At 40.5% G+C, this 27,161-nt stretch overlaps 1 protein-coding gene across 3 annotated transcripts in view; it reads left to right on the top strand.

Annotated features, from left to right (window-relative positions):
• Positions 1–27,161, top strand: part of fgf14 (fibroblast growth factor 14) — an 87,451-nt gene that overhangs the window by 8,902 nt on the left and 51,388 nt on the right. The window contains exon 1 of one of the 3 annotated variants that reach the window (XM_063887854.1): positions 8,161–8,372. The exons of the other annotated variants lie outside the window; for them this stretch is intronic. Coding sequence (XP_063743924.1) covers positions 8,300–8,372 — 73 coding nt within the window. The 5' untranslated portion in view covers positions 8,161–8,299. Of the gene's footprint in view, positions 1–8,160; positions 8,373–27,161 lie in introns of those variants that run through there. 3 annotated transcript variants of the gene reach the window in all.

The raw sequence follows: 27,161 nt of genomic DNA, 5'->3' as shown, positions 1-27,161 counted from the left end.
TAGCTAGTATACCCTGCATAGAGTAGTCGGTTAGGTCTGGGCTGTCCAGCATTATAATCTCTTTCAAGCTTCCTAGATGCTGAGTGACAGCTGTCAGTGGCAGCTAGCTAGCCAATTAAACAAAAGGTAGCAGTCCCTTGCTAGCTAGTTCTAAAGAAACAATCTTATTAAAGGTCTTAATCGCCACCTTTATAATATTATGCAATGAGTCTAAAGCTGCTTGACAGTGGCAACAAATCTACCACTTCTTTGGTTTATGATCCATGTAGCAGACATTCAAAAAAACAATGAAATAATAGACATTTGTATTTCCCTGTTACTTGCACACAGAGAGGAAATAGGATTTTTAATGGATATGCGAAACACAAATTGGAAACAAAGGTGCACATTTTTTTTAAATGTCCTTATAACATGAAGGAGTCATGAACTGGCTTTCATTTTCAAAGCTCTGTTATTTCTCATGAACATTTGGAAATTGAGGTACATCCCAAAATAGTCATCACAGCAGGAAAGAATATCCTGTGCTTTTCCCCAATTGGTTTCATCTTGTAATTTGGCTCTTCATCTGCCCTCTGCGCTTGGGAGCTTTTTGATATATCCCTGTTTTGTGTGAGGGAAGTTGTGGCGTTGTGTTAGGAGTGAGGATGTAACACAACTCTAAGCAGAATCTCTCTTACACATGACACATCTTAATGCTCACCACTTCCAGGATCCCAGAGGAATGACATGATAGCTGCTGTGGAGCTGCTGGGATTTTGTCTCGAGCTGCTGAGCTCCTGAGCAGGACTGATGCGCTGCACTGATTCACAATAAAGTGACAAAGTGATGAGAGAGAGATGAAGAGCAAGACAGAATAATGCAGTTATACTATGAGATTATTGATTTACCGTGCCTGAAGTTTGAACAGTTGTACACAGTTGTACAGAAGAGCTAACACTGATGCGCCTTTTTGAAGTTCATCATTAGTAGCTACCACAAATGCATACTCAGGTGTGTAACTGATGCCTACCTTGTGAAAGATGAGAGGATTATTATGGAGGTCCAGTGAGAGCGTTTCTCCCAGAGTTCACCGTAATGTAGTCAACATTTTCAAATAATGGTATGAACATGAGCAGATCAGACGTTTTAGACGGGGGATATCACAGCTAAGATGATTGGTGAATTTTATTGTTGTGGATGAAACCAATAGTTAAGATGTCGTAAATACCTGCACTGCCATGTTGGTAAATTGTAATTGGAACAATTTTCCAAGCTGTAATTCAATTCTTAAACTAATTCTTGATGGTTTGTCTTACGGTTAAACCCTAGATCACAATTATTTTTTTAGAAGTTATATGAAATAAAAGCCAAATGGATGATTGCATGGAGTTAAAGGAGCTCGTGGAACAGAGGCCTTGATGTTACGTCAAGACTTTTGCTCCTTTAGGCTTTCATAAAGAAATGGGCTCTCACTCTTAAGTTTTAAGTTGGGACTTTGTGTCCATTAGAAAAAGTTTGTTCAAAGGGTATTTCTTTTAAAACAGGATGTACAGCAATAATAAAAAAGTCTATTTGTTTTTCAGTAACACAAAGAACAAACAAAATGCCCTTTTTTGTCATGATATCCCTTTTCAGATTGTTTGTTGCAGTTTATTTATTCGCTGTTAGAAGCCAAACCTTAGAAAATCAGCACAGCAGGTGGATAGCTGTCCTCTGTGTTTGTGACCAGTGACTCATCCAACATAATGTGGTTCTTCAGAAAATCGTTCAAGAATTGGTTATAACAGTTACTGACTTCTGCGTAGTCATTGCCACTATAACTATTTGAACATAATACTTAGAATATATTCCTAAGAACTTAAAGGGGCCCTGTTATTTGTATTTTGTGCCTCTATTTTGACATGTTTACATGCTTTAATGTTCAAAGAACGTTTGTTTTTTTCTCATACTGCCTGTGCTGCAGCACCTCTTTTCAACCTCCGTCTGAAACCAGAGCCCAGTCTGCTCTGATTGGTTAGCTGGCCGGCTTTGTTGTGATTAGTCAACTGCTTAGTCCTGCTCGTTAGCCTGTCACGTACAATATGTTGGAGCGCTAGCCAATAGAAGTGAGAGTTATACATAATGTCACTATGTCCAATGGAGGCAGGGGGGAGGGTGTGGGAAAAAAACTCCCTTTGGCATGAACTATGGGATTTTATCACTTCTGTTTTAGTCTTCTATACTTAGACATAGCCTTTTAGAGTCAGTTTTGATAAATCCTCAAAGAATCTTTTTAAACTATTCGACTGAATGTCACATTTTGATTGGTAATGACACCAGCACCGCTTTTCTCCACGTCCGCTTTGTGCGCTCTGGTTGTAGCCCTTTTTTCTTCATTCAATGGCGACACCATTAACCACCTGGTTTGTGGTGACAAATGAACTGCTACACCCACTGACATCTCCTCTTTAGATTGAAGGCTGACATGATTATAGTGGAGATGTTAAAGGGAGTATTTAGCTCCCACCTAAGGGTCCACAAAGAGGTATAATTTCAGTCATTCAAGTCATCATGAGACGCTGCAAAGGTATGACTTTAGTGATCACCAAATAGCTGTGCTTTATTGGTATGGTTTGTTGATGAAAAATACCTAGATTTTCTTTAAATCATCCATCCTGATTTCATGATCTTGCCAATTCACCATTTGTCAATCTTTTTGATACAGGAAGAAACTGTTCACTGCATTTAACCTGATTGCTCCGCTTGCTACAGACAGTGCCTACATAGTTGATTCATCAGTGTTGCAGATGCCAGAATCCTCACAAGCTCCAAAAATCTGACAAAATAAACTTTAAACCCCCCCCCCGAGAAACCTATGATTGACATCACACTAGTCTGTTTTGAGATGTTGTGTAGTTTAAACTCTGATTAGCATCTCATCTAACAGGATTCACTGTCCTGCTCTGTGTTCCTTCACCCCACTGTCTTTCACATTAATTTCTTCCTCACTAAATACTCACACATTTGTCCTTAGTGTTTCTTCTCCTTTCCTGATTTAACCTGGAGCTGGATCCAACCTAATGTTGTGGTTTTACAAACTGTATTACTTGCAGAGATATGTGCATTACTGTAAAGTTTTCACATTGATTTATGCTTGTGTTGAAAACAAACGATTCAACACAACTCGAGGGTACCTTTTAGCTATTTCAGTTTAGTGTCCTATGACCGGCAGCTCACCAAATCCATTGGCACAGTTCCAGTACATTCACACTGTAGCTCTAATGGACCTGCTGCAGAGATGACCACAGTGTTGTAATATAGCCCATGGTAATGTAGATAGCAATCAGCAATTTATTTGGAGGGTGTCAAGACTGTCTCCAGCTTACTGAGGTATTTTATTCAGAATACATGTAAATGATGAAGATTAAATGCTGGCTTAAATCTTTACAATGTGAATAATAACAATTAATTAAAAAATAAAATAAAATAAATTAAGATTTTATCATAGTTTTTAATCTTTGATAAGTGGATTAAGAATGGGATGTAACCACTGTAGAATGTATTAAATGTCTTTTAAACCTGATTTTAAAAGGTGTTTCTGCTATCTGTTTCATACTTTTGCCATCCCTGACATCATGTTATCCTACCCAATGATGCACCCATTTAGAATCTGGTTAAGAGACCTGTTAATCTGGATTGGTATTCAGAATCACAGTTTAGGTATAAGAATAATATCATGTTAGACCATTTTAATCTGTGCATCCCTAGAAATACCCCTAGCATTTGTGAAAGTGAAATTAGCATTGACATTTAGTCTTTTGAGATTTTATTGACTATAGTGTCATAACAAATCCTGCCAACAGTTTATATTACATTAGCTTTAAAGATGTACCTTTTTCTAAAATAAACATTTGAATCTACTTTGCTGTAGACTGCAAATGTGTGTCCATGCAAACATGTGCATGAGATTAGTAGCAAGCATTTCCAGTCCATACCCTGACCCTAACCCTAACCCAACGAACATACATCGTTGGCAAAATTCAAGGTTTTGTATTCTCTGCCTCTGAATTATACTTAAGATAAAGGTGACGGTTTTTGTAAAATAAAGAAGGGAGGAAAGTCTCAATTGTAATGATACCAAACTTTATTTGGATTTAAAGTGTATTTTAATCTTTTGATGAGTGGATGATCTTTTAGAGCTGTTGTAACCTGCTTAAATCAGAGATAATACTCAAGCAAGTGACAAAAAGTATGTAAATCTGGTTCTGAATTATTCCTTTTGAGGATGGATTCTTAAACGGCCTTACTCCTCTCTGAGAACCTGATGCAAAGCAGGTACACAGGATGAGAGCAGGCTGCAACTTCATGCTCGAAAGGGACTAATAGACACACAAAGTAAAATAAATAAATCCAATAGGAAACAAACGCGTACTGTAGAAAATTAATCTGACAAACCGGTGAAGCGGATTATAGAAATGGAATATTTCAAAAATACAACAGGAGCAACAGAACAACATCCATAGGAGTCTTAGCTTTCCAATACAGTCATTTTGATAAAGACACCGGATTCAGGTGCAGTTTTTTTATAATCTATATGCCAATAGGTTCAAATATGATGTTCAAGTAGACAAATAGTAGAGAAGTCGCGATTGAGGCCATCATCTAGATGTGGAATATGATGCAGCCACATTTGCTTGTTTCTGTTCTCTATGGCAAGAAGGTTGGGACAGGTTCCCCGTGGCTCTGATGACAGGGATGTGGCAATTTTAACCTTTATCATACACACACCAGACTAAACATACCGGTGTGTGAGTGTGTGTGTGTGTGTGTGTGTGCATGTTTGTGTGTATGTGATATTGAGCCACAGTATGTGTTACTACAGATCATACAGCCAGAGGCACACTGCTAAAGTGATGCCTTGCTGCTGTACTGTTTTAGGGCGATGTCAGGACGGGCGGAGGGAAACGCAGAGCGAGGTCAACCGGGTCTGCCTCTTTCCTGTGCTGGAAGTACATTTTACTGATTTGATTATGATTGATTGCTGATATAATTTCATGACTCTCTGTTGGCCTGTAGCTCATTTATTACTGTTGTCCATTTTCTCATCTGACTGTGCTCCCTACTGACGGGATACACTGAGGAGGAGGAGGCTCACTCTCTCTCTTTCTATCTTTTTCTCCATCTACAGTATCTCCATCTCTCTCTACAGCATATTATGGTCATTATGCCAATACAGTATTACCAGAGTGTGACGACAAGGTCAACGGTAATTTCAGTAAGATGACAATTAAAGGTTTAGACATGAACTTGTTGGATGTAAGGTAATAGTTCAAGCTAAGCAAGAAAAGAGTAGAAAAGAGAATAAAAAGAGGAGCTTAGTATGTAGTTGTTCTACTGGTCTCCCTCAACCTGCTCTGACCTTTTTTTCTAGGTAACTTATGGTCCTTTTTAAGTATTGCATTTTGCTTTGTGTGGGAGTGAGTTGGGTTTTTGGTAATTATTTTGCTAGAGCATTTCTTATTTTTTACATGCGGCAGTGTAGCTCCGTCTCCATCTCATATTAATGTAGAACTGACTGTTCCCGTCTAGATTGTCAGGTTTATTTCAATAACCAGGTTGTGGTCACTCACTCTTTCCGTATCTCTTTTTCTAGCCACTCTTCGTAACCTGATCATTTGCCACTCAGAATTGTGTGTTCTGTGCCTAATTGCTTCTAAGTTCATGGTGAGTTCTTGTGATTGATGTCCTGTGATTGATCTACTTTTCTATGGCTATAATATGGCCTAGATTTCAGGAGTCTCAGTTGAGGCTATGTGGCCAACGTTCAGTATGACTTAAAAGCAAACGCATCCCTATGAGACCAGATCGTTGACGCAGCAGGGTCGCTGTAATGCCATCATTTGGAATGACAATTAGTCCGGCACCTGAATAGTCTGAAAATTGTCCTATATTGGAAAGCCCATTTGTCTGAAAGTCATTGTCCAAAATGTCTCCAAAAAATACCCACTTCCTGCATTCAACAGTTATAATCAATTCGCAGAATGATGGCGAGGCATTACTGCGCTTCTCTGCTTTTTATTGTCCTACCTATTAATACTCTCACCCTAACCAATCTCACCCCATAAGCTCAACCAGTCCAACCAACCAAGACATCCGGTACCAACCAAACTAAGACAAAGAAGAGAAGGAAGGTAAGCAAAATGTTGGGAACATTACCTGTTGTTTTTTGGATGAACAGACTTTCGGCTTTCGTCCAATGGGACACTTCTTTTGACTTTTGGGATTTTAAAATAACCAAGCTTGTGAACCATTGTCCAGGCTGCAGGCTGTCCCTGCAGGAGGTGGAGGATGCTGGCAAAAAATGCCGGGACCTCCTCCAAAAAAATTAAACCTGGCTCGTCTTTTTGCTGGAACGAAATCTGAATTAATCCAACAAGGTGCTGGCCAAAAAGATACATAAAGGTGCGTCATGTCTTGTAATGATTTTGTAATTTCTTCCGTTTACCTTAAGATTGTTTTAATGATAAAATAAATGATTGTCGCTGTGATAACTTGCCTAGAGAAGTACAATTCTTCCCTCACAATATTTTAAACCTCAGTGCAGTGTTTTTTTTTGTCTGATAAACCATTAAACTCATGGATGTATTACTAAAACTGAACTTCCTGCATAGTGTTGGATGGTACCTGCAACAACATGACTCCTCCGTTGCATTCTTTCAATGTAAGGATGTTTTCAGTCTGAATGCCCACTTAGAGGAGCTGTGGCTAATGAGCAGCCGGTGGATAGTTCTTTTCAATATTTTGTCGACACAACGCTATTTAACAGTTGGCTCACTGGCTTTGAGGTGTTCAGAGAATATTATTGCCTTTTGAATGAGCACAATTTTGATATTATTTAGGGCATCATCCATTGTTTGTTGTATCGTTTTGGACTTGGGGGGGATGTTCTTCCAAATTTCTGTGAGTAGCTTTGTTCATGGATATGTTCCAGACGCATACAAAGTCCTCCTGGTTTTTGTTTGGTGTCATTTTTTGTTTTCATTTGTTGAATATCCTAGAGAAAGCGCATGCTAAAAAACAAAAACATGTTCCACTTTTACGCACTCGCACACACACATTGTCTAACTCACTCTGTCTATCACTCTATCACTCCTATCCCTCCTTACAGGGGTCTGCTCTGTGCAGTGCTGGAGGTTGTGTGGTGGCTACGGTATGCTGTGTAGATTTTTTGCTGCAGTGCAGCAGGCAGTATTGTGCTGCTGCTGCCTCTGTCTTTCTCCGTCTCTCTCTCTCTCTCTCTCCCCTTCTCTCTCTGCTCTCTCTCGCTCTCTGTATGCATTTTTGTATACATTGTTTGGGAGCAGCACTTACAAACCATTTTGCTGTAAAAAAAAAAAAAGAGCCTCCGTTTCATTCATCCTAACAGCATGTACGACACTGTTGCTTTCCTTGTTATTGCTGGGTACTTGCATAACTTAACCAACATTTAATAATGACCATTTGGAAATTGTTATTTTCATATTTCTTTTCACCCCTTGCACATCGCTGGCTTGATTTTCATATCCCACAGTCATAGGCTGGGCCCCCCTGTTATTGTTGTCCTTTATTCAGACAGAGGGGGGAGAAGCAGAAAGGGAGCTGATGGGGTGGGCAGTGACTAAGTAACCTGTTTGTGGTGGTGAGTGCTCGGCTCTCTGCGCAGAAAGGCCGGTTGTTTTCAGTTATACACACTAGGCTAGAGCCGGTGAAGCACTCAGGTACAGCTTGTCGGATATCAGACAGATACAGCTCCAGGGGACCCGGTAGAGGCTAAAACAAGTCGAAAATGTTGCAAAACTCTTTTTAAGAGACCTTTTTGTTTGGGGACTAAATGCAAAGTCTCAATTTATGTCGCAAACAAAAATAACATTCTCATTCTTCTAGAATTTTTATTGCATGAGAACATATTGTTATGGCCCCATGCTGCATACAGGCAGTGAATAACTATCATTTCACCAAACACCATTTAGCCATGACATGACCGCACTTCTAGTAGGTTATGTCCCAGCTGAGGAAGTGTCGGGGCTATCTGTGGGATATGCTTATCTACGGTGGAAGGTTCTGGTGGGAGAAGATGGCGGGGTCTCCACAAGTAGGTGACCGGTGACGTATGTGTCAGATAATGCCCATACTTGTGCGTTTAGGTTTAAAGGTTGTGTCAAGCTCTGTGGGACATTATGAGGGGTGTGAAAACCCGAGCAGCAGGGCAAAGGATATGTTTATTCTAAATGTAATTTAAGCTATCATCAAAATGGAATGAGTTTAATCATACTTGATCCAGTACAAGCTTTGGCAGGCAGATATGGAGACAATATCTTTTGCTAAGATTGTTGAGCGGCGTGTACGCAAGGTACTAAAGGCTGAAGTCGACTACGGTGAGTCCCAGCAGAGCGCTATTGGATTAAACTCCTGGTATCATTACACAATAATTACACTTGTTGCCCTTTTGAAATTGCCCAGCTGTATGACTGTAGACACGAGACACATCATATTTAATTTGCTAGTATCAGAGTGCTTTATTTATTCACAGTGTGAGTATGATTGACATGAGTAGTCTGAGAGTTTTTTTTAAAGATGTACAGATGCTGTGAAGTCCATATGAGCAGGGGGAAAGTCTTATCAATGCAGTTTGCTTCCACACCAATACAACTAATCCCTGCATTGCAGATGATCAAACCTGAAGGTCACACTTTGTAGTGTGTGTGTGTGTGTGTGTGTGTGTGTGTGTGTGTGTGTTGTGCGTGCGTGTGTGTGTCTATCAGGGAGTGTATGTTTGCATGTCTGTGAGTGTGTGTGCGTATGTGTTCCACTCTTCCAATTATTTTTTATGCAGCAGCATGCCAAAGAGGAGGAGGTTATTTCATTATGTATGCAATGCTTCTGGAGTTTATTCCGTATTATTTGTCCTGCATAAAATATGAACCTATTTCGAGGCCAAGCAAGGAAGGCAAGAAGAGTGATGCATGGCTGTGGATCTACAGTGACACCAAACTCTTCTCTTCTCTTCTCTTCTCTTCTCTTCTCTACATTTGGTCTACTAGCTTTGTCGCCCCATGTTTATACACAGATGACTGTAACAACGTTAACAAGGAGACGTCCAGAGCTCTTAAAAACCTACCAAACTCACATTGAGTTAATCTGCAGTCAGGCTTCAACATCTGACCCAAAGTGCTTGCTCTCGGATAATGGAAATAAAGTAGTCACTTTGGCCGACTTATAGCAACAGAGTCACCATTGAAGGCTGTCTTTTGTGATGCTCTCAATAGAATCATCTCTTCTGAGAGTTCGTTTGAGGTTTTATTGGTTGAATACTTACGCAACAGCTCAACACGACATGTATTAACAAATAAAAGTACACTGAAGAGAGACCAAATGTGATTTTTAAAGACTGATTCATTCCTGCTTGTAGACATGTGGGAAGTGATGATTATTTCACCCAGACTGGCCAACATTTTTCTATTAATATACATTGGCATTGTTACTCTTCTTCTGATAACTTGTTTGTTCAAAAAGGACAATATTTACTCTGCCTTCTGACTTTTAGAAATGCATGTGTTGAACCTGACAGAAGTAGAACAAATTCGAAGTGGGTTAGAAAGAAAAGATGGTGTATGTTGGCGTCATTATTGCATTTGTAGTGTTCCCCCGCTTTCCTTATTGCATATAAGAGAGGGTTATGCTAATAATAGTTGGAGATATGTAAAGGGGATTTGTTCATTCTGCTGGATTTACTCAGGTCATGCATTCAAATAGTGTTGAACGGTTTTGCAAGGACATTTCTCAACCTTGCAAGATCCTTTTTTTTAGAGTTAAGATTTGATTTTCCCAAGCCACAAAGGAGGTTATGGGGAAAACATAATCTAACATTTATTCTACTATTCTAGAGATACCTCAATGACTGAAGATGCTACATTTAGAGAGATTCTCTGTACTAGTTTTCCACAAATAAACCTGAGCAAAAATTAAGCGATACCTTTGAATTAACACCATATTATTCTTTATTAGCACTCTAACAGGAGAGTAGTTGTCTTGTGTCAACAAGTCCTTTTTAAATGAGCATTTTCTGATCTGACGGCACCATCACACAGTACCAACAGAGTTTGTCAGTGCCTTCCACACGGTAACAAATCTCTGTTGATTTTGTCGTTCTTCTTGGGCGGCCTATCTGTTCTTTGTTCATGAACTTCAGTTGAGACATTTTTGCACATTTGCTCCGTCCCTTTTTTCCTAGTCCATCTTCAGGGTCCTCCCCTTGACATTTTGTAGCTGCCGTGTCATTAACATGGTCCTCATGATGCTTTAATAATGTTCCCCGAGCCTGTAGCAACCTCCCTGTATGAGGACGCTCTTGCAGAATGAATGTGGGAGTGTGTCATAACGCTGTATGTACAGCACGGTGAAAGAGAGAAAAGGAGAGGTCTGGTCAAGGTGTTTCACAAGGCCTCGCTCAGTCATAAACCAAGGACTGATGCTGTGGAGAAGTGAAAACCCTTTTTGCTCAGCAATTATACTCTCTGATAAACTCTCAGACCTTAACTTACAGAAATGTGTTGCTCATTTTCTTCTGCACTCCTTCTATTCCCCCCCGGCTCCACCAAAGGAACTGATTAACACAGTATTTTTTAGATTGTGTTTCACGACAAATTTATGATTTATGACCAGTGTGACCAATCTGAGACTTATCAGCTGAATATATTTAAAAGATCAGCTTCCTGGAACAATATGGATTTACAGCAGTGACCGTAAATGCAGGAGGGGGTGGGTGGGGGAGGATATGTAGTGTAGATAAAAACCACTGCTAGCTTCAATCATGTTTAACAAATTTCCACGTTAACCCACGCTGGTTCCCAGAGTCATCATAACTCATGTGGATCTAAATGTCTAGATAATAAAGCATAGTTTACCCCAAATGTATACAGGATTAAATCACTAAAAGAGAGGTAAATGCCCCTTCTCCTACACTGAGGGTTAAGTACTTAGTGTACTTATTAGTCTAAAAAAGACCTCTGGAATCTCACAGGGCTGGTTATTTTAGGGAATGTATTTCTAGTATTGCTAAAATATTCAAAACGTGTGAATAAATAATAAAAAATCTTAATGAAAAATGGATTATAAAACCATCTGGGGCACAAATTCACAATACTTTTTATTGTTCTCACTTCGACTCTCTTTATGCAAGGAGAATATTCAGGGCTTGATGCAAAGTGAGCTTCCAAACAATATTTTCTCCCAGTTCGATCTACCCCAGTTTAAGCAGTGAATTACCACATCAAGCTCCACCAACCAAATGTGCACAGTTTGTTGAAGCAGCTGAGGTTCAGGAGGAAGTGGGACTGAGTGAATTTGCTCACGAGGTGAAGCATGACCTGAGAGGCACAACAGGGTGCAATACACATACTTCCATAGCTCTGCATATTTCAACAGGAAGTGGGTTGATCTCATTTCTTTGATGGTTAAAGCTACACTTTTTATTACTATGTGAAAGAAAACCTGTAGTTAAGTTATACCAGCCTATAGGAATCTATAAACAAGGAGACATTCATGACTTCAGCTGAGCTCAGCATACCTTCAAACACCCTTAAGTTTAAAAAAAAGTACTTTCCTCGAGGATCTGTTCTTCCCACAGTAGTGGTTGGCAATATACCGTAGTTACCGATTCACCAATTCCATTAAGAATGTGTTTATCTGCTGCAGGAATTGTTATGGTTTAACATCGAAACAGATACAAGTCGATACAACCTATCCCTCTTAGTCTTTTACTCGTATCCTGTAATTGAAACTGTGTGGTTTGTTTCAGAATCTCCAATGCATTTTGAGAAACAGAATATAGGATTACAGCGCTGACCTAATTATCTGACCTCCCCATGCTATTCATCTTTGTGATATATCCTCCTTACTATTTCAAAGAAGATCAATAGGGAAGAAACCATTCAAGCTCTCACAGACTGGAACACTATAATATTCTACTACATGTACTGATTTGTAAGATAAAGTTACCTCATATTGAATATTTCATTCATGGAATAATATATAATCCACTGACAGTAAATCGAGATGGAAGAATAATTGCATCTTCTGTAAGCTAGTAGCTTTGAGTGGATTCTCCTTTCTGTTTATGTTAGGAAAGTTAAATTTAGAACCAGAGAGGTCGAGGGGTAACGAATAGGTGTCATGGTTTCCCAGTGGAGACAGAAGGGCTAATGAGAGAGGGAAGGTGAAAAGTGACTCTCCTGCTGCTGCTGTGAGTCACGTGTCAGATTGACAGAAAGAGGGGTCTTTGTTAACAATCAATGAAGCATAGAGTCACAATTTTCAGAGTATCTTCACCGCTCCCAGAGCTCATTGTCTTGCTTGTTTGTAAAAAGCGAGAGCTGCGTTTAAACCCTGCTATTGATACGGTTGTATGCAAATGGCACCTGTGTGCTGTTCAAACCCTCTTACAATAAAGTAGAGGGTCCTCCTAAATCTCTAGCATACAGCAGTGATGGATACTCTACAAAGAGGAGCAATCACTTGTGAAATGTCATAGCATATGAATGGCTCTGCAGGCAAATTAATGACGACACAGGAAGGTTTTTTTGGAGTTGACAAATGTCTGTATTCAATATATTATTGCCTGATCGTGCCACACATTATGGTCATGTGTCATTAAAGTGCAACTACATCCCAACATAGGCCATTCTTTTCTATAAAAATGACAAAGATAACTCCCAATCTTATCCATGCTAGTGTCAATGCTGATTCAAAACAGTAGATGCTATGCCGGGCCATTCTCAAGCCATGAAATGCAGATTTGCATACATTCGGTCAACTGTCCTTTTTAGATCATGCCACTGACGGTTGAATCTTAGTTTTTCGTTGATTGGACTTCGACTGTATGGATCTCCGGTAGCACAATTGAATCTCTTAACAGTGATGCTGAGGGGTTAACCTGTGATAGCTGTCTCATGAATGGGTCAAACCCAGGTTGTATGAGGGTTCAGTTGTGACATGTCATGCTTCAGTTTCATGTGTAAAAGGAATATAATTAGTGCACCCGAAAGATGTGGCTTTGGCACCATGGATTTAATTTAATTGTATTGAGTTTTCTATTCTTGGTTGTGTGGCTTTAATGTGCTTTTTGCATGTTTTTTTGCCATCTTGATTTCCCTAACCAACTCCTCTGATTGATTGATCTGACTGCTCCATCTGTCTCCCCGAGGGCATTTAGCATCCTTATGGTTCCCTTGTCTCCCTGTGCTATGAAACAGGGCAGTTCTCTGTCTACATGCTTGGTTTATGGCATGTAATGGCAACATATTGTCTGTTTTTTATGAGATAAAAACACAGAGTAAATTTAACCTGTTCGTGTTTGTGGGCTCTGGTACGATGTATTTTTGAAGATAACTGGGGCATTGAGTATTTAAATGCTGCCTTGAGATGATTCTTTGCCTTTATAAGCCATCGGTGTTATCCTCCTTGTCTCCGTGGTGGTCTCCTTGTCCTGCTCTTATCTGTTTGTGGTGCACTTTATTTCTTTTTCCTTTGCTGTATCACTTTTCCCTGCAAGGGCAACATTGGCTCCCCTAAACCTGCTCCAAAATGACCTGTCAGTAAAATCTGATCCTTTTTAGAATGAGCAGGACTGGTGTTTTGCATGCCAAAGTCTGGTTGATGGGGGCCAAATGTCCTCCCGGTGCCCTCTAACTCACCACGGCAGCAAGAAAAGGTCTCCTTATATCTCCACAGTAACTCTAGATTCTGTTTACTGTGACAAAGAAGGTTGCGACAGCAGAGGGGTGGCCGGAGTTTCTCGAGAACCAAATCAGCAGTCTTTTGGAGCAGTGAGACTAGAGTTGGATTAGGGATGTGCGACAATTACGGATCAATGCAAGCAAGAGCAAAATTTGCCAGATCGGAGACTTTATAACAGAATGAGTATTGACAGGGAAGCTGAGACCCAGCCCCAGAAAAAAAGGAGGAACGTCATCACATTTTGTTCCAGAGAGATAGACTGTTGAGAAAGGAGAAAAGTTCAACACAAGTCAAATAATGTTTGCTTTATTGTGTTGGCGCTGGAGAGAGTTGTTGCACAGTGATAAAACTGTTAGTCTAATTATTCATTTAAACTGTCTAGCAGCTTGAATGGTCTTAAAATGACTAAGGAACACGAGGGACGTCAGATACACTGTGCGCCCGTTCAACAGTTGACACAACAAGTTCTACCCCATCATCATTCATCCAATTTCGTGTCATTTTGTGAGCTTAATGTTGCTGGATTATTCTCTTTTTGTAGCTTTTTCCTTCTGAGCAATGCTTATTTCAATGACCACAATAGCTTATTTCTCAGTGATTTGAAATTAGTCATCTGAAATGTTTTTGCTAACGGTCATAGTTATAAGTGTCTCATTATAAAACATCCCTTTCAGCGTATACAATGTGAAAGGTGCTTTACAGCTCATTTTAAGCGACCTTAGTCCGTACATACTAGTGTTGCTACGTTCGTGGCACACCTATCCACAAGGGTCATGGCTAAATCCACTTGTCAGATTTACTGATTCGTGCCGGTCCTTATTTGATTATCCCATTGATGTGAGATGTTGGCAGCCATGGTGATGGTGAGGAAAGGTAAGAGTTACTGACAAGGACACTCAACGAAGCACCAAGGTCTTTGTGTCACACACACCCTGCACCATGCCACTCCTTGCTGCTGAGCTCTTCAGAAAACTGCCTCCTCAGACTCTCTATATTAATATGTGTTTTGAGCTGATCGTATTAGAAGTGTCGGGATAAAAATAGATTGAGGAACGGACCACTGAACACTATTATAGTATGTATTAATAAAAGAGAAAGTGGCAGACAGGACACCTGAGGGTTAATGCTATTGTAATAAAACTAGCACATAAACAAAGAAGCCATAAATGCAATGAGGTGCCAGGTATGCATGTTTTCAGTTAACAAGGCCTTTAATGCGAGTGTGTGAAAGAATGTATTAGCTGTGAGATAGAAACCATATAGTTATGAAGCTAGTAGTTCATAGTCAGAGGTGTGTCATCAATATGCTGCTGTATTGTCATGTTATTGAGTTGACTAATTGAATCGGTCTAATTGTTTAATTCTATGACACACTTCAATGTATAGGCCAAGTAAATATGATCATGACCTACGATATGCTTTGTGCAGGGGTTTATCTACATTATGCCATGGGGAGAAAAGGGATCATGGCCCGTTTATGGTTCAATATATCACACAGTAGATAAAGGGCCATATGTCCAGACTCATTCTTATTGCCCTATGGTCAAACGTGATGTATGGCGCAGGGTTAGGCTATATAGGGCCATTGTTCTGGGCTTTATTTCTGCAGGCTTTTTCCGAAAGGTGGGGTCATGGGGGGGCAGCAATAGCTCAGTCTGTAGGGATTCGAATCAAGTCCCAAAACTGACCAAATATAAAGAGTCGCCTGTTACTTGAAAGATGGCAGTTCGCTTCCTGGGCACTACCACTACTGCTGTAAAATAGTTGCCCACCAATCCCTTTTTCTAGGATAGGTTTTTAGCTGGGACTACATTTCACTGTATGCAATGGTAAATCTACGTGTGTGACATTTAAGAAGAATTCATTCAAGCCCTTCATTTCCATGAAAGGGAGAATTGCAGCCAGCCTAATTCATCTCTTGGGATAATGAGTCCTTCCTATCTGACTACCATCGCAGATAAAATGTACCTTAGTGTTAAAAATCTGATGACGGCAACTTTTCCTCTCCAAGCCATCTCACAATTGGCAATGGAAGAAAGGGAAGAAACCAGTTCATACCAGTTTGGATGTGGGGTGAATAGACACTTTACCCAGATGTGCTGCTCTTTTTTATATAATGAACAGTACAACACATAAGGGTGTTTGACAAACTGCTTGGGAAAAGGAAGCTCTCTCTAAAAGCAGCATTATCGAGCTCGTTGGCAGAGCTCTGGAGGTTAGCACACATTTAACTCCCGTTAGCACAGGAGGATGGCAGTGACTCCATAGATTATAAAACAGCATCATCAGCTCACAATGAAGTCGCATATACTGTACTGTCCAGGGAAGATGCAGTTAATACAGAGCAATTCAAATCTCTTTTCAGCCTTTTTACTGAAAAAGGATTCCCAGGATGAAGTGATAACAACACTCTAAACTTCATCTGAACTTGTGCTGAAGGCCAACCGATGACTTGCCACTTTAATCTCCGCTTAAGAGGTTGTTTTGACTTAAATGGCTTTAAGTGCGAAGGCCCTAGTTAAGGTTGGAAAAGCATCAATTATTCAGAAGTGTGTAATGTTAAAAATAACAATAGAGTAAAATATTCATAATATAATTATCATGGCTGACAAATGAGTTATTTATTGCTGCAATGCATGCGATTTGGGAGTGTATTTATATGGGAAAACATGCTTGTGAAAACCTCCAGTGTGACGCTTTTGCGAAAGTGCAACCTATGGAGCGTTTTAGCAGCCGTGGCCTTGTTTCTCGCCGCACTCCCTGTCCCACATAAAGCAGCCATTCTCGGGTCTCGCTTGTCTTTTGCTATCAGCGATGTTGCATTTGTTAAAAGCTTTTTGTTTGGAGTCAGCCTGCGGAGACATGACCTTTTGTAGTTGATAACTGAACAGCATGCCCTGCCTCGAAAGTCCCACCTGCTCTCACACACAGACGGAGGTCGTGCTTTGATGATATGATGACTTCTTTTCAGAAAAACGTTCTGTCCTTCTCAGAACACTATTCTTCTTGTTTTTAAGCAGCCAAGTCCTGGCCCCTGTGTGGTTATCTCAATGAATGAATGCACTACTGCTGTCACAGCAAAATGCTAGCTACAGGTAGAGCAGGTGTGTTGCTTGCACATTTTGTGTGTGTGACTGTACAGAAGAAATGCTGAGTCAAACTGTTAAGGGGGTTTCACTGACACCTGTGAAATATGTGCTTGCATTACAGTAGTTGTGAATGCACGTTTGTGTGTGTGTGTGTGGGTTGTACTGTGATCAGGGAGTCATTTTTTTTAAACCACCTGTGTATTTCTGCTGTGAACCACCTGTACTCACCTGGGATTCATTCAACACTTTGATGCCTTGTTGAGTCCATACGCACCAAGGGTGACCTGCACAGGAACAAAAGACCTCTCCCACAACAAATTACTCACACACACTTGCACATGTTTGTGCCTGCATCCACTCAAACCCATTACCCTGCTTTTTACATCTAATTGGAGTACCTCCGTTTCCAAGCTACAGTCATGTCTAGACTTGTTTGTGCTGCGGAAATAATAGCAGGTGTAATTGAGTCTGGGTTATACTGTGCGAATACAGTATATGTGTGTGTTCATCTTCATTTGACTCACAAATGAAAGCTATATTATTATACTTGATTCATCTGCATATTCCTTGCCCTCTCTTCCTACATCTGTTGCCTTTAAGTCTGAATGGAGCTCTGTGTTGTTGCCTGATAATTTGTTCAATGCTATACTGGTATTCCATAAGGAACAGTAAGCACTTAAAAATAACTGTTTCTCTACATTCAAACTACACATCAAAAATAAAACCAGCTTTCACTCCCTGGATGTTTGTTAAAGAGTGTGTATGTACTGAATGTGCATGGTTGTGTGTGTTTGTAGGGCTGAGCTGGCCTGGTACAGTGGAATACAGTACAACAGCTGTTGCTTGCACTCTGTCCTGTTAAATTCATAATGGTTTTAACCCCGCTCCCTCTTTAGAACATGGAGCAGGAAGCACTTTTGATGCCTGTTGTGCATATAGACGCATTATATAGCAGGCTTTTAAGTAATAGTAAGGAACTGATGGGCCGTCTATGAACTAAAAGCTATGTGAATGATGTGTTTATGGTGTTCCAGTAAAAAAAAAAACGTAGTGATAATACTTAATATGTGTGTGAATGTGAGAAATATATAGGTCAAAAGCTGCAAAGTGGCTCATTAACCCCTCTCCGCCACATCTTGCAGAGCCGGATTTCTTGATGGTGAGTGGCATGCTCAAAAGGTTACAAGCCATGTGCTTTCTTGCAAATGACTAAATTCTTCCTGTTATTGTCAAATTATTAATGAAGTCCTCTTTCACCATGTGGGGCAGGTTATGCAATCACACTGCATTTGATATGGGAACTAATTAAAAGACATTGAAAAGGACAGTAAAGCTTTCAGAAATATATGGTTTTCAATTGTTAATGGTCAATGGAAAGCACACTTAAGCTGTGAAGACCATGTGGTGTTTAAGTCCTGGTCCTGCTGGGTTTCTGTTTCACTCAATTATGTTTAATCTGTAAAGTAATGAAATAGTTGGAATTAAAACCAGCTGGGATTTACAGTTGCGTAACTTTAGATAATGAACCAGGATGTCTTTTTGCAGGACTGTGAAATAAATTGATAGTGAGCTTTGAGCACTTCTTGTGTTCCTTTAAAACTCAACAGAAAATGAGAGAGTTAGTATGCCCCATGCATCGAGCTTGAGCATCATGCATAAAATTTGATTTCTATTACTAATATATTCCCTTATTGTGTTGATAAAGCCAGTGAACACTCTGGGTGTTTGCTCACTGAGTGGTTACAGTGATTACAGCAGCATAAAATGATGTAAACAGCAGGAGAGCTGCAACACAAAAACAATGACTTTTATCAGAGCATGTGCACCTGTTTACACACGTATGAACTGATACACGTTTATATACTGGGCTCAGTGCATGAACCTTTTTCAATACACAACACAACTTTATGTTAATTTGAATAAGAGTCAATGGGCTTGAGGAGCCAGTGAGGGGAACATTTTGGATGTGCAGTCTGAGACTTTTCAACTTTCAAAGATATAATGAAATGATTAACACTATTACAATATGCACACCACATTTCTTATTGTGGCTTGTTCACATTTATATTTGGACAAAACACTGTATTAATTACAGCTAATAGATTTTTCACGACCTGTTTGTGTTGAACTCAAATCAACTTCGTCTCTCCCTCATCCATCACGGTGGGAGAAGGGGGTGTTTGGTTCAGACATCTGATTGATCACCACTGACTGTTGGCAACTAAAAGATCTACTGAGGCCCCCATTAGTCCAAGTAGAAAGCCAAGACATGTCTCAACATCATCTAGATCTAACATATGAGAATTTCCTTAGTACTGATGGAAAGAAGTGCTGGGGGTGTACATAGAGGTGTTTACATTGCTGAGAGAAATGTTTGTCAGATGATGAAGATAAAATAAAAGATAGATTGAGATGGAGGAGTCGCAGTAAACTCACAATGGGTAAATGTATACCGGTCATTGCATAGGAGTCATGCTGCAAAAGAAAACATGTGTTAGGAACATGGTAAAATACAGAAGTATACAGAAAAGCAAAAGGGTGTAAAATAATGCTTTGCATGTGCTTGTGGTTTTCATTTCCTGATTACTAGCAGCCATAAAAGTCTCTTAATAGACATCGTGGCAGATAGAGTCTCCTCCCCCAGCACATTGTTAATAGATTTTTAATGGAAAAGCGTTAAATATTTGCTAGTAAATTAGTAGCTTTCTCGCTTCACTGTATTATAAAAGCTTGCTTAAACAAGCTATAATTCTGAAATAACAACAGAACTGAACCGGTTTCAATGGGTCATTACAATCTGAAAGGCCCTTATGTGTACAACCTCTATCTCTAGTAATATCAGAATCAGACTCAATCTTAAATTCAACTGCTTCATGTCCCCATAACATGCCTGGACATGTTCCTTCCCTGGAAAAACTTGTTTATAATCTTTGAGTCGGCTAGCAGTAACACAATATCACAGGGGAGACCAGCAGAACAGCAAGTGCGAGCAGAGGTGGAGCACTCTCCCAGCAGAGAGGAACATTTATTTTTGCTACCACTGCTTGTGAATGTTTCAAAGACATGCAAAAAAAGGCACAGTGTTTTCCATTACAGTTTTTTTTTATGAGCATATCCTGTGTGAGACAACTTGTGTGTATACTTGTACAGTGGGGCAAAAAAGTATTTAGTCAGCCACCAATTGTGCAAGTTCTCCCATTTAAAAAGATGAGAGAGGCCTGTAATTTTTATCATAGGTACACTTCAACTATGAGAGACAGAATGAGAAAAAAAAATCCAGGAAATCACATTGTAGGATTTTTAATGAATTAATTGGTAAATTCCTCGGTAAAATAAGTATTTGGTCACCTACAAACAAGCAAGATTTCTGGCTCTCACAGACCTGTAACTTCTTCTTTAAGAGGCTCCTCTGTCCTCCACTCGTTACCTGTATTAATGGCACCTTTTTGAACTCGTTATCAGTACAAAAGACACCTGTCCACAACCTCAAACAGTCATACTCCAAACTCCACTATGGCCAAGACCAAAGAGCTGTCAAAGGAGACCAGAGACAAAACTGTAGACCTGCACCAGGCTGGGAAAACTGAATCTGCAATAGGTAAGCAGCTTGGTGTGAAGAAATCAACTGTGGGAGCAATTATTAGAAAATTGAAGACATACAAGACCACTGCTAATCTCCCTCGATCTGGGGCTCCACGCAAGATCTCACCCCGTGGGGTCAAAATGATCACAAGAACGGTGAGAAAAAATCCCAGAACCACACGGGGGGACCTAGTGAATGACCTGCAGAGAGCTGGGACCAAAGTAACAGAGGCTACCATCAGTAACACACTACGCCGCCAGGGACTTAAATCCTGCAGTTCCAGACGTGTCCCCCTGCTTAAGCCAGTACATGTCCAGGCCCGTCTGAAGTTTGCTAGAGGGCATTTGGATGATCCAGAAGAGGATTGGGAGAATGTCATATGGTCAGATGAAACCAAAATAGAACTTTTTGGTAAAAACTCAACTCGTCGTGTTTGGAGGAGAAAGAATGCAGAGTTGCATCCAAAGAACACCATACCTACTGTGAAGCATGGGGGTGGAAACATCATGCTTTGGGGCTGCTTTTCTGCAAAGTGACCAGGACGACTGATCCGTGTAAAGAAAGAATGAATGGGGCCATGTATCATGAGATTTTGAGTGAAAACCTCCTTCCATCAGCAAGGGCACTGAAGATGAAGCGTGGCTGGGTCTTTCAGCATGACAATGATCCCAAACACACCGCCAGGGCAACGAAGGAGTGGCTTCGTAAGAAGCATTTCAAGGTCCTGGAGTGGCCTAGCCAGTCTCCAGATCTCAACCCCATAGAAAATCTTTGGAGGGAGTTGAAAGTCTGTGTTGCCCAGCGACAGCCCCAAAACATCACTGCTTTAGAGGAGATCTGCATGGAGGAATGGGCCAAAATACCAGCAACAGTGTGTGGAAACCTTACAGACTTACAGAAAACGTTTGACCTCTGTCATTGCCAACAAAGGGTATATAACAAAGTATTGAGATGAACTTTTGTTATTGACCAAATACTTATTTTCCACAATCATTTGAAATAAATTCTTTAAAAATCCTACAATGTGATTTTCTGGATTTTTTCCCCCCATTCTGTCTCTCATAGTTGAGGTATACCTATGATAAAAATTACAGGCCTCTCTCATCTTTTTAAATGGGAGAACTTGCACAATTGGTGGCTGACTAAATACTTTTTTGCCCCACTGTATGTACTTTATGTAACTTGGCTGACCACTTGTCCACCGGTGTCCTACATCAAAGTGTAGTAGCCATACAGTTTGTCTGAGAGGGCACGTTTCATTTCAGTATTTATGTGAGTGCATGCTCTGAGAGTTATAGTAGTGGGGAGGTTCTGCCTTCAGATACAAATGGCATCCATCCAGACCAGAGCATTGTAGCTCTGATGAATCTGTTTCAGTGCAGATTCTCCCCACAGCAAAACTACTACACCACTGTCTAATGGAGCATATTACATTAATCTCCCCCCTCTCTATCTCTGTCCCTGTGTGTGTGTTTTTTCTGCAGGCATGAGCTTCTTTTTTTTGTACTGCCAAGCTTCTTGCCAACCAAACCAATCAGAAGCATTAATCTTCCCTAGAAATCTTTAGTTTGTTCTTTACATTTTCAGGAAAATATATTGCTCCAAAGATCAAATAAAGATGCAGGGAGCTTCAAGTCCTTTTAAGGGTCAGGCATTGGAAGCAGAACAGATCAAAATCAAGACTCATGATAGACAGAAACACGGATTCATAGGGACATTGATACATAGCTAGACAGGTACATACAAAGATACACATTTACAAAGATACATAAACAGATATAGATTCCTAGTATTTGGTTGTAATAACTCCTCCTTTCCATACTGACTGTGAATCGTCTTATATGATTTTGTGTGCTCAGACTGCTGATGCCTCATGTTAGATTGGGCTACATTTTGCAGTCTGTTTTTCCCACAAAAAAAGTGATTTTTGTTCCTTCATCTTTTACACTGCATTTGCGTAGGATAAATCTTAGTATGAACAGGTAGTATGGACAGGTGAAATCTATTCAGAATCCATTATCTCTTTGAATAAGCTAATTCAAATCCCCTTTATCTGTTATATCGCATACTACATCTTCTTTCCTTAATAGCCACTTGTTAGTGCAAAGCTTTCTCTCTCTCACACACACACGCATGCCCGCCCGTCCACACGCATGCACACTCATCCCTTTTCTCTTTTCCCTCTCTATCCCCCCAACCCCCCTTTTTTGGTGCATATGGAAACTCTAAGAATAGCCCTGTCACCTGATGGGTCTGATAATACTGTATTGATGCCAGCCCTACACTGCCCTGCACTACCCTGTGTGGGAGTGTATGTTGCAAAGTGAGCGACTGAGTGACTGCTCGTGTGTGTGTGTGTGTGTGTGTGTGTGTGTGTGTGTGTGTGTGTGTGTGTGTGTGTGTGTGTGTGTGTGTGTGTGTGTGTGTGTGTGTGTGTGTGTGTGTGTGTGTGTGTGTGTGTGTGTGTGTGTGTGTGTGTGTGTGTGTGTGTGTGTGTGTGTGTGTGTGTGTGTGTGTGTGTGTGTGTGTGTGTGTGTGTGTGTGTGTGTGTGTGTGTGTGTGTGTGTGTGTGTGTGTGTGTGTGTGTGTGTGTGTGTGTGTGTGTGTGTGTGTGTGTGTGTGTGTGTGTGTGTGTGTGTGTGTCACCAGGAAGCGGGGGATCAGTGTGTTGTTGACACCCAGAGTCCTGTTCTGCAGGGGCTTAAATCACCCAGAGGGACACTGTGCTGCTGATTATTGCAGCTAGACACAAGACTGAACCTCCCTTTCTCTCTCTCCCTGTCTCTCGCTTTAACCCTCTTTCGTCTCAACCTCTAGCCTTCTCTACCTACATGCCTCTTTACTCCTTTCAGTCTTTAACATATCTCTCGGTTTAGTCATGCCTCCACTACCCATCCGACAGATTTCCACTCCTCTTTCTTCTCTCTGAGTCACACGTCAATATCTTTGTGTACACTTAACCTTTCCACGTTTCTCCCGTGCCTCTCACCTCCCTCCGCTGATCACACACTGGATCTTTTGTGATGACACATGTGGTTTATTCAGTGGAAAACACTGTGTACTCGGCCTGTATATTCTATCAAAGAGGAGAAGAGAGGATGGAGAAGCAGGGGGAGAAAGAGACAGTTTGCATTCTTTGTGCTGATAATCCAAGACGGTATTTGAGTCATAGTTAATCTAAGGCTCTCCTGGTAGAAATACACTCAGACCTGGGCTAATATAATAATTCCTGTGCCTGTGCGTTCTATCAGCAAGAAACATGATATGATTATAGTGTGCTGTTTATAGTACAGGTGGAGTTTCAGTCTAAAAAAAGACGTGCCTGTTGATTGTGATGATGGTGATTTTGCACGGAAAAATGACGTAGAAAAATAAAACTGTGACCTCTCTGGTTTGAGACTATACAGGGACACTTACATGTTCGATTTGACTCCTTCTATTTCTCACTTTCCTCTATTATGTCAATGTTAGGTTAAGGGCAAGAATGCACTTTGCAAATGCAATAAAACCCTTCTCAGTTGGCAATTTGTTTGTTCAGTTTTTGTTTTTTAGAGACTTATTTTCATCATAGCTGCTGTTTTTTTGTCAGGCAGAGAGGTGTTTCTATTATCTAGTCTAACCTCATTAATAAAATGACTGTCGGTCAAAGAGTTTGTCCTTGGGAGAACGAAAAAAATGTTTTCTTATCTGGGGTGTGACACATTTTACTGGATAATATCATATTTTAATGTAAACGGTTCAGGTCGGTCACCCTAGTAAAGTGTGTGCATGCAATGTATGTATGCAATTTTACATGTTCATGTCCTTGCGAAATCTGTTTAGACCTGTTATTATCAGGGGTTGGCAGCCGCATTCCCGGCCTCTGTCACAGCTAGCGATCGAGGAAGCTGACAACCTGAGCCAAAGTAAGCTGCTGTTGTCCGGTATAACCCAGAACAGCTGTACTGTACATGGAAGCATGAATTTGAAAACCAAAATGTAGGGAAATGTCTTGATTCTTCAGATACGTTTGCATGTTTGCTTTAGAAATTTAAGGATTTAGCTCTTTCTCTCTTCTGTCGCTATATTTGAGTTTTGGACTGTTGGTAAAACCTTTTGTCTGATATTTGCTCAACAAATTTCGCTCTACAAACAATGTTTTGACTAGTCGTCGTGTCCTTAACTGCCTTTCCTCCTGTTTCTGCACTCTTAAAACCGACATGATTGAAAATAAGTTTGGGAAACAACTTTATGTTTTTATAAAAACACTACCAAAGTCCTTTTGCTGTTGCAGCAGCAGGGAGCCGTGCAGCAGACCATCGCTTGTGTTTTACCCCGCGGTTAAAAGTTGTCATAGGCGTTATTCCTCCAGATTCCAAGTGAAGTGAGTGTTGTCTAATTATGACATAGTGCAGTTAGTGTGTGTCACTCTCCCTAATGATAACTGACTGGACACAGAGGATAGGCCTTGTCGTACACCCCACATGCCTTATTCATGTCGACTGTACAAGGAAACTGCATTGGGGCGGACAAGCCTGTTCCTGCCTGGATCTGAGGGGGGAAAAGCTACACTTTGGGAACGGGCTTGGATGGAGGCAGCACATTTGATCAACCTTTAATAATGTAGCATATGTTGTATATTTTTAAACATTTAAATAGACTAGTCTATGCATAATTGCTGTTTGGCTTACATAATCCAACCAACATATTTGGCATGTACAAAAGTTACTTATCTTGTAGTACTGTAAAGCAGCCAGCTTTATTTAAACAGTACGTCTTTGAAATCCATCCAGCACTACTGAGCAATAGACACACCCTTAAACCCGGCAGATTATGGCCAAATAAACCAAACAAGTAGAAATCTGACTTCCTCTTTGGAAATAAACGATGAACTTTCAATAACAAGCATCCTGTCGATTTGATGTTGATACCATCAGGTGGTGGAGTTTTGTCAATGTTTCTCACCACCACGAGGAAGTCATCAGTTTCAATTTTAACATGGTCAACCCTCACAATTGATTTCCCATGTAGCCTGATTAGACCTCCTGATTGACAGCTCTTCCTCACTCTCCCATTCTTATTGGTTCGTAGGGTTTGTGACAACAGACTTTCCCAAGCATTCTTCCAATCAGCTTCAACCTCAGTAGAGGTCTAATCAGTTTTTATATCAGTGTAAGTACCTTGAATAGTCACTTAAACATTTCCACTATCTCAATTAAAATTAATAAAAGATTATATAAACAAATGTTGACCCTCCCCTGGAGCCAGTACATGGGCAGTGTTCACACAGAGTTTATGGTAAAGTGTGTGCTCCATATTGCAATGTCCTAGTTATAACTAGAGTCAGTGCTGTTGATGTTGATGTTGAGGATTTGTGGCTCACATTTTGATCATTGAGTAGCAGGATTTCCTCTTGATATGTGAACAAAGGGAAACGCTCAGACTAGCGCTTCAAGAAACTGTTTCACACCGTTCCTCTGCTTTAATACGATACATTTTTGGGGCCCTTTTCCTGTGTCCCAGAAGGCAGGTGTGCTAAAACACAATAAGCCTTCTTTAGATGGCAGATAATGGTAGCAACAGGGAACAGCACTGGTTCCACTTTCAGAGGGCAAGCTCCTGTTAAGAAGTCTCCCCACAGACCATTGTCTCTCTTCTATGAACTCTCGTTGCTTTTCATAGCTTAATACATTTCTCCCTCGTCTCGTGCTTTTTGTTGCTGGCCTCCATTTTTTGCGATTTAACTTCCAGTAATTCTCTCACAGATTGTCTCCCCTTTACTCCTCTTTACCACCTTCACTCCTTAGCCTCGCTTTTATGTGTTTGATATGTTTCCACTGTATCTTTTGTAGCTGTAAATGTCAAGTACACTGGATTGTTCACTCTTCTTTCAGTGTTAACTCATTAGCCCTCGGATTCTGCATGTTCACTTCTGCTACACGTCTGTGAATGGAAATCCCTCACACCTGCAAACTAAAATACTGTACATTATGCAAGCAGGCATGATATGTGCAGATATGTATACAATATTTACCAAACATGAAGTATTAACTCATCTTATGCTCGTTTTCAGGTTCATATTTTTAGTTTGTGCCTCTCCTGTGACATGTCTCCATGCTTTAATGTTCGAAAAGCTCTTTATTTTTGTCATACTGCCTGTGCTGCAGCACCTCTTTTCACCCTCTGTCTGAAACCAGACCCCAGTCTGCTCTGATTGGTTAGCTGGCCGGCTCTGTTTTGATTGGTCAACCACTTAGAGATGTCACAACCCTTAATCCTATCATGTACAATGTGTTGGAGAGCTAGCCAATAGAAGCATAAGTGTTACAGTGGGATGTCATTATGTTAGGGAAGCAAACAAAGCAGTCCAGTGAAGGCGTTTCAGACAGGGGGGGGGGGGGGGAGTGTGTGTGGGAGAGAGAAACTTTGGGATTTTAGCCTTTGCAAACCATTAACATGCACACATACCTATTTAAAACAATACTGGAATGAGAAACCCTAAAACTAAAATAGGGCCTCTTTAATATAAGCAGCATTCATTTATTTTTTGCATCCTCAGTTGATTTAAACATAGACATGTACAAAAGCTGTCTGATTTTGAGGGATCTTCTAGATGCATAACTCAACATCCCAAATTGCCCTGCATGTAATTGATAATTCACAGATGACTATCAGATGCCTATTTCCCACCCTGTGAGTCAGCTTTCATCATGTTCCAGGAGGTGAGAAGCCTTCCCAGGGTTACACACAACAGTTGAAATCACCTCGTCTAAATATCT

The sequence above is a fragment of the Eleginops maclovinus genome, chromosome 7 (genome assembly GCF_036324505.1).
Source record: "Eleginops maclovinus isolate JMC-PN-2008 ecotype Puerto Natales chromosome 7, JC_Emac_rtc_rv5, whole genome shotgun sequence".
In the NCBI taxonomy this organism is placed as follows: domain Eukaryota; kingdom Metazoa; phylum Chordata; class Actinopteri; order Perciformes; family Eleginopidae; genus Eleginops; species Eleginops maclovinus.
Note: the sequence above shows the minus strand (reverse complement) of the source record. Positions and strands in the feature narration are given on the sequence as shown.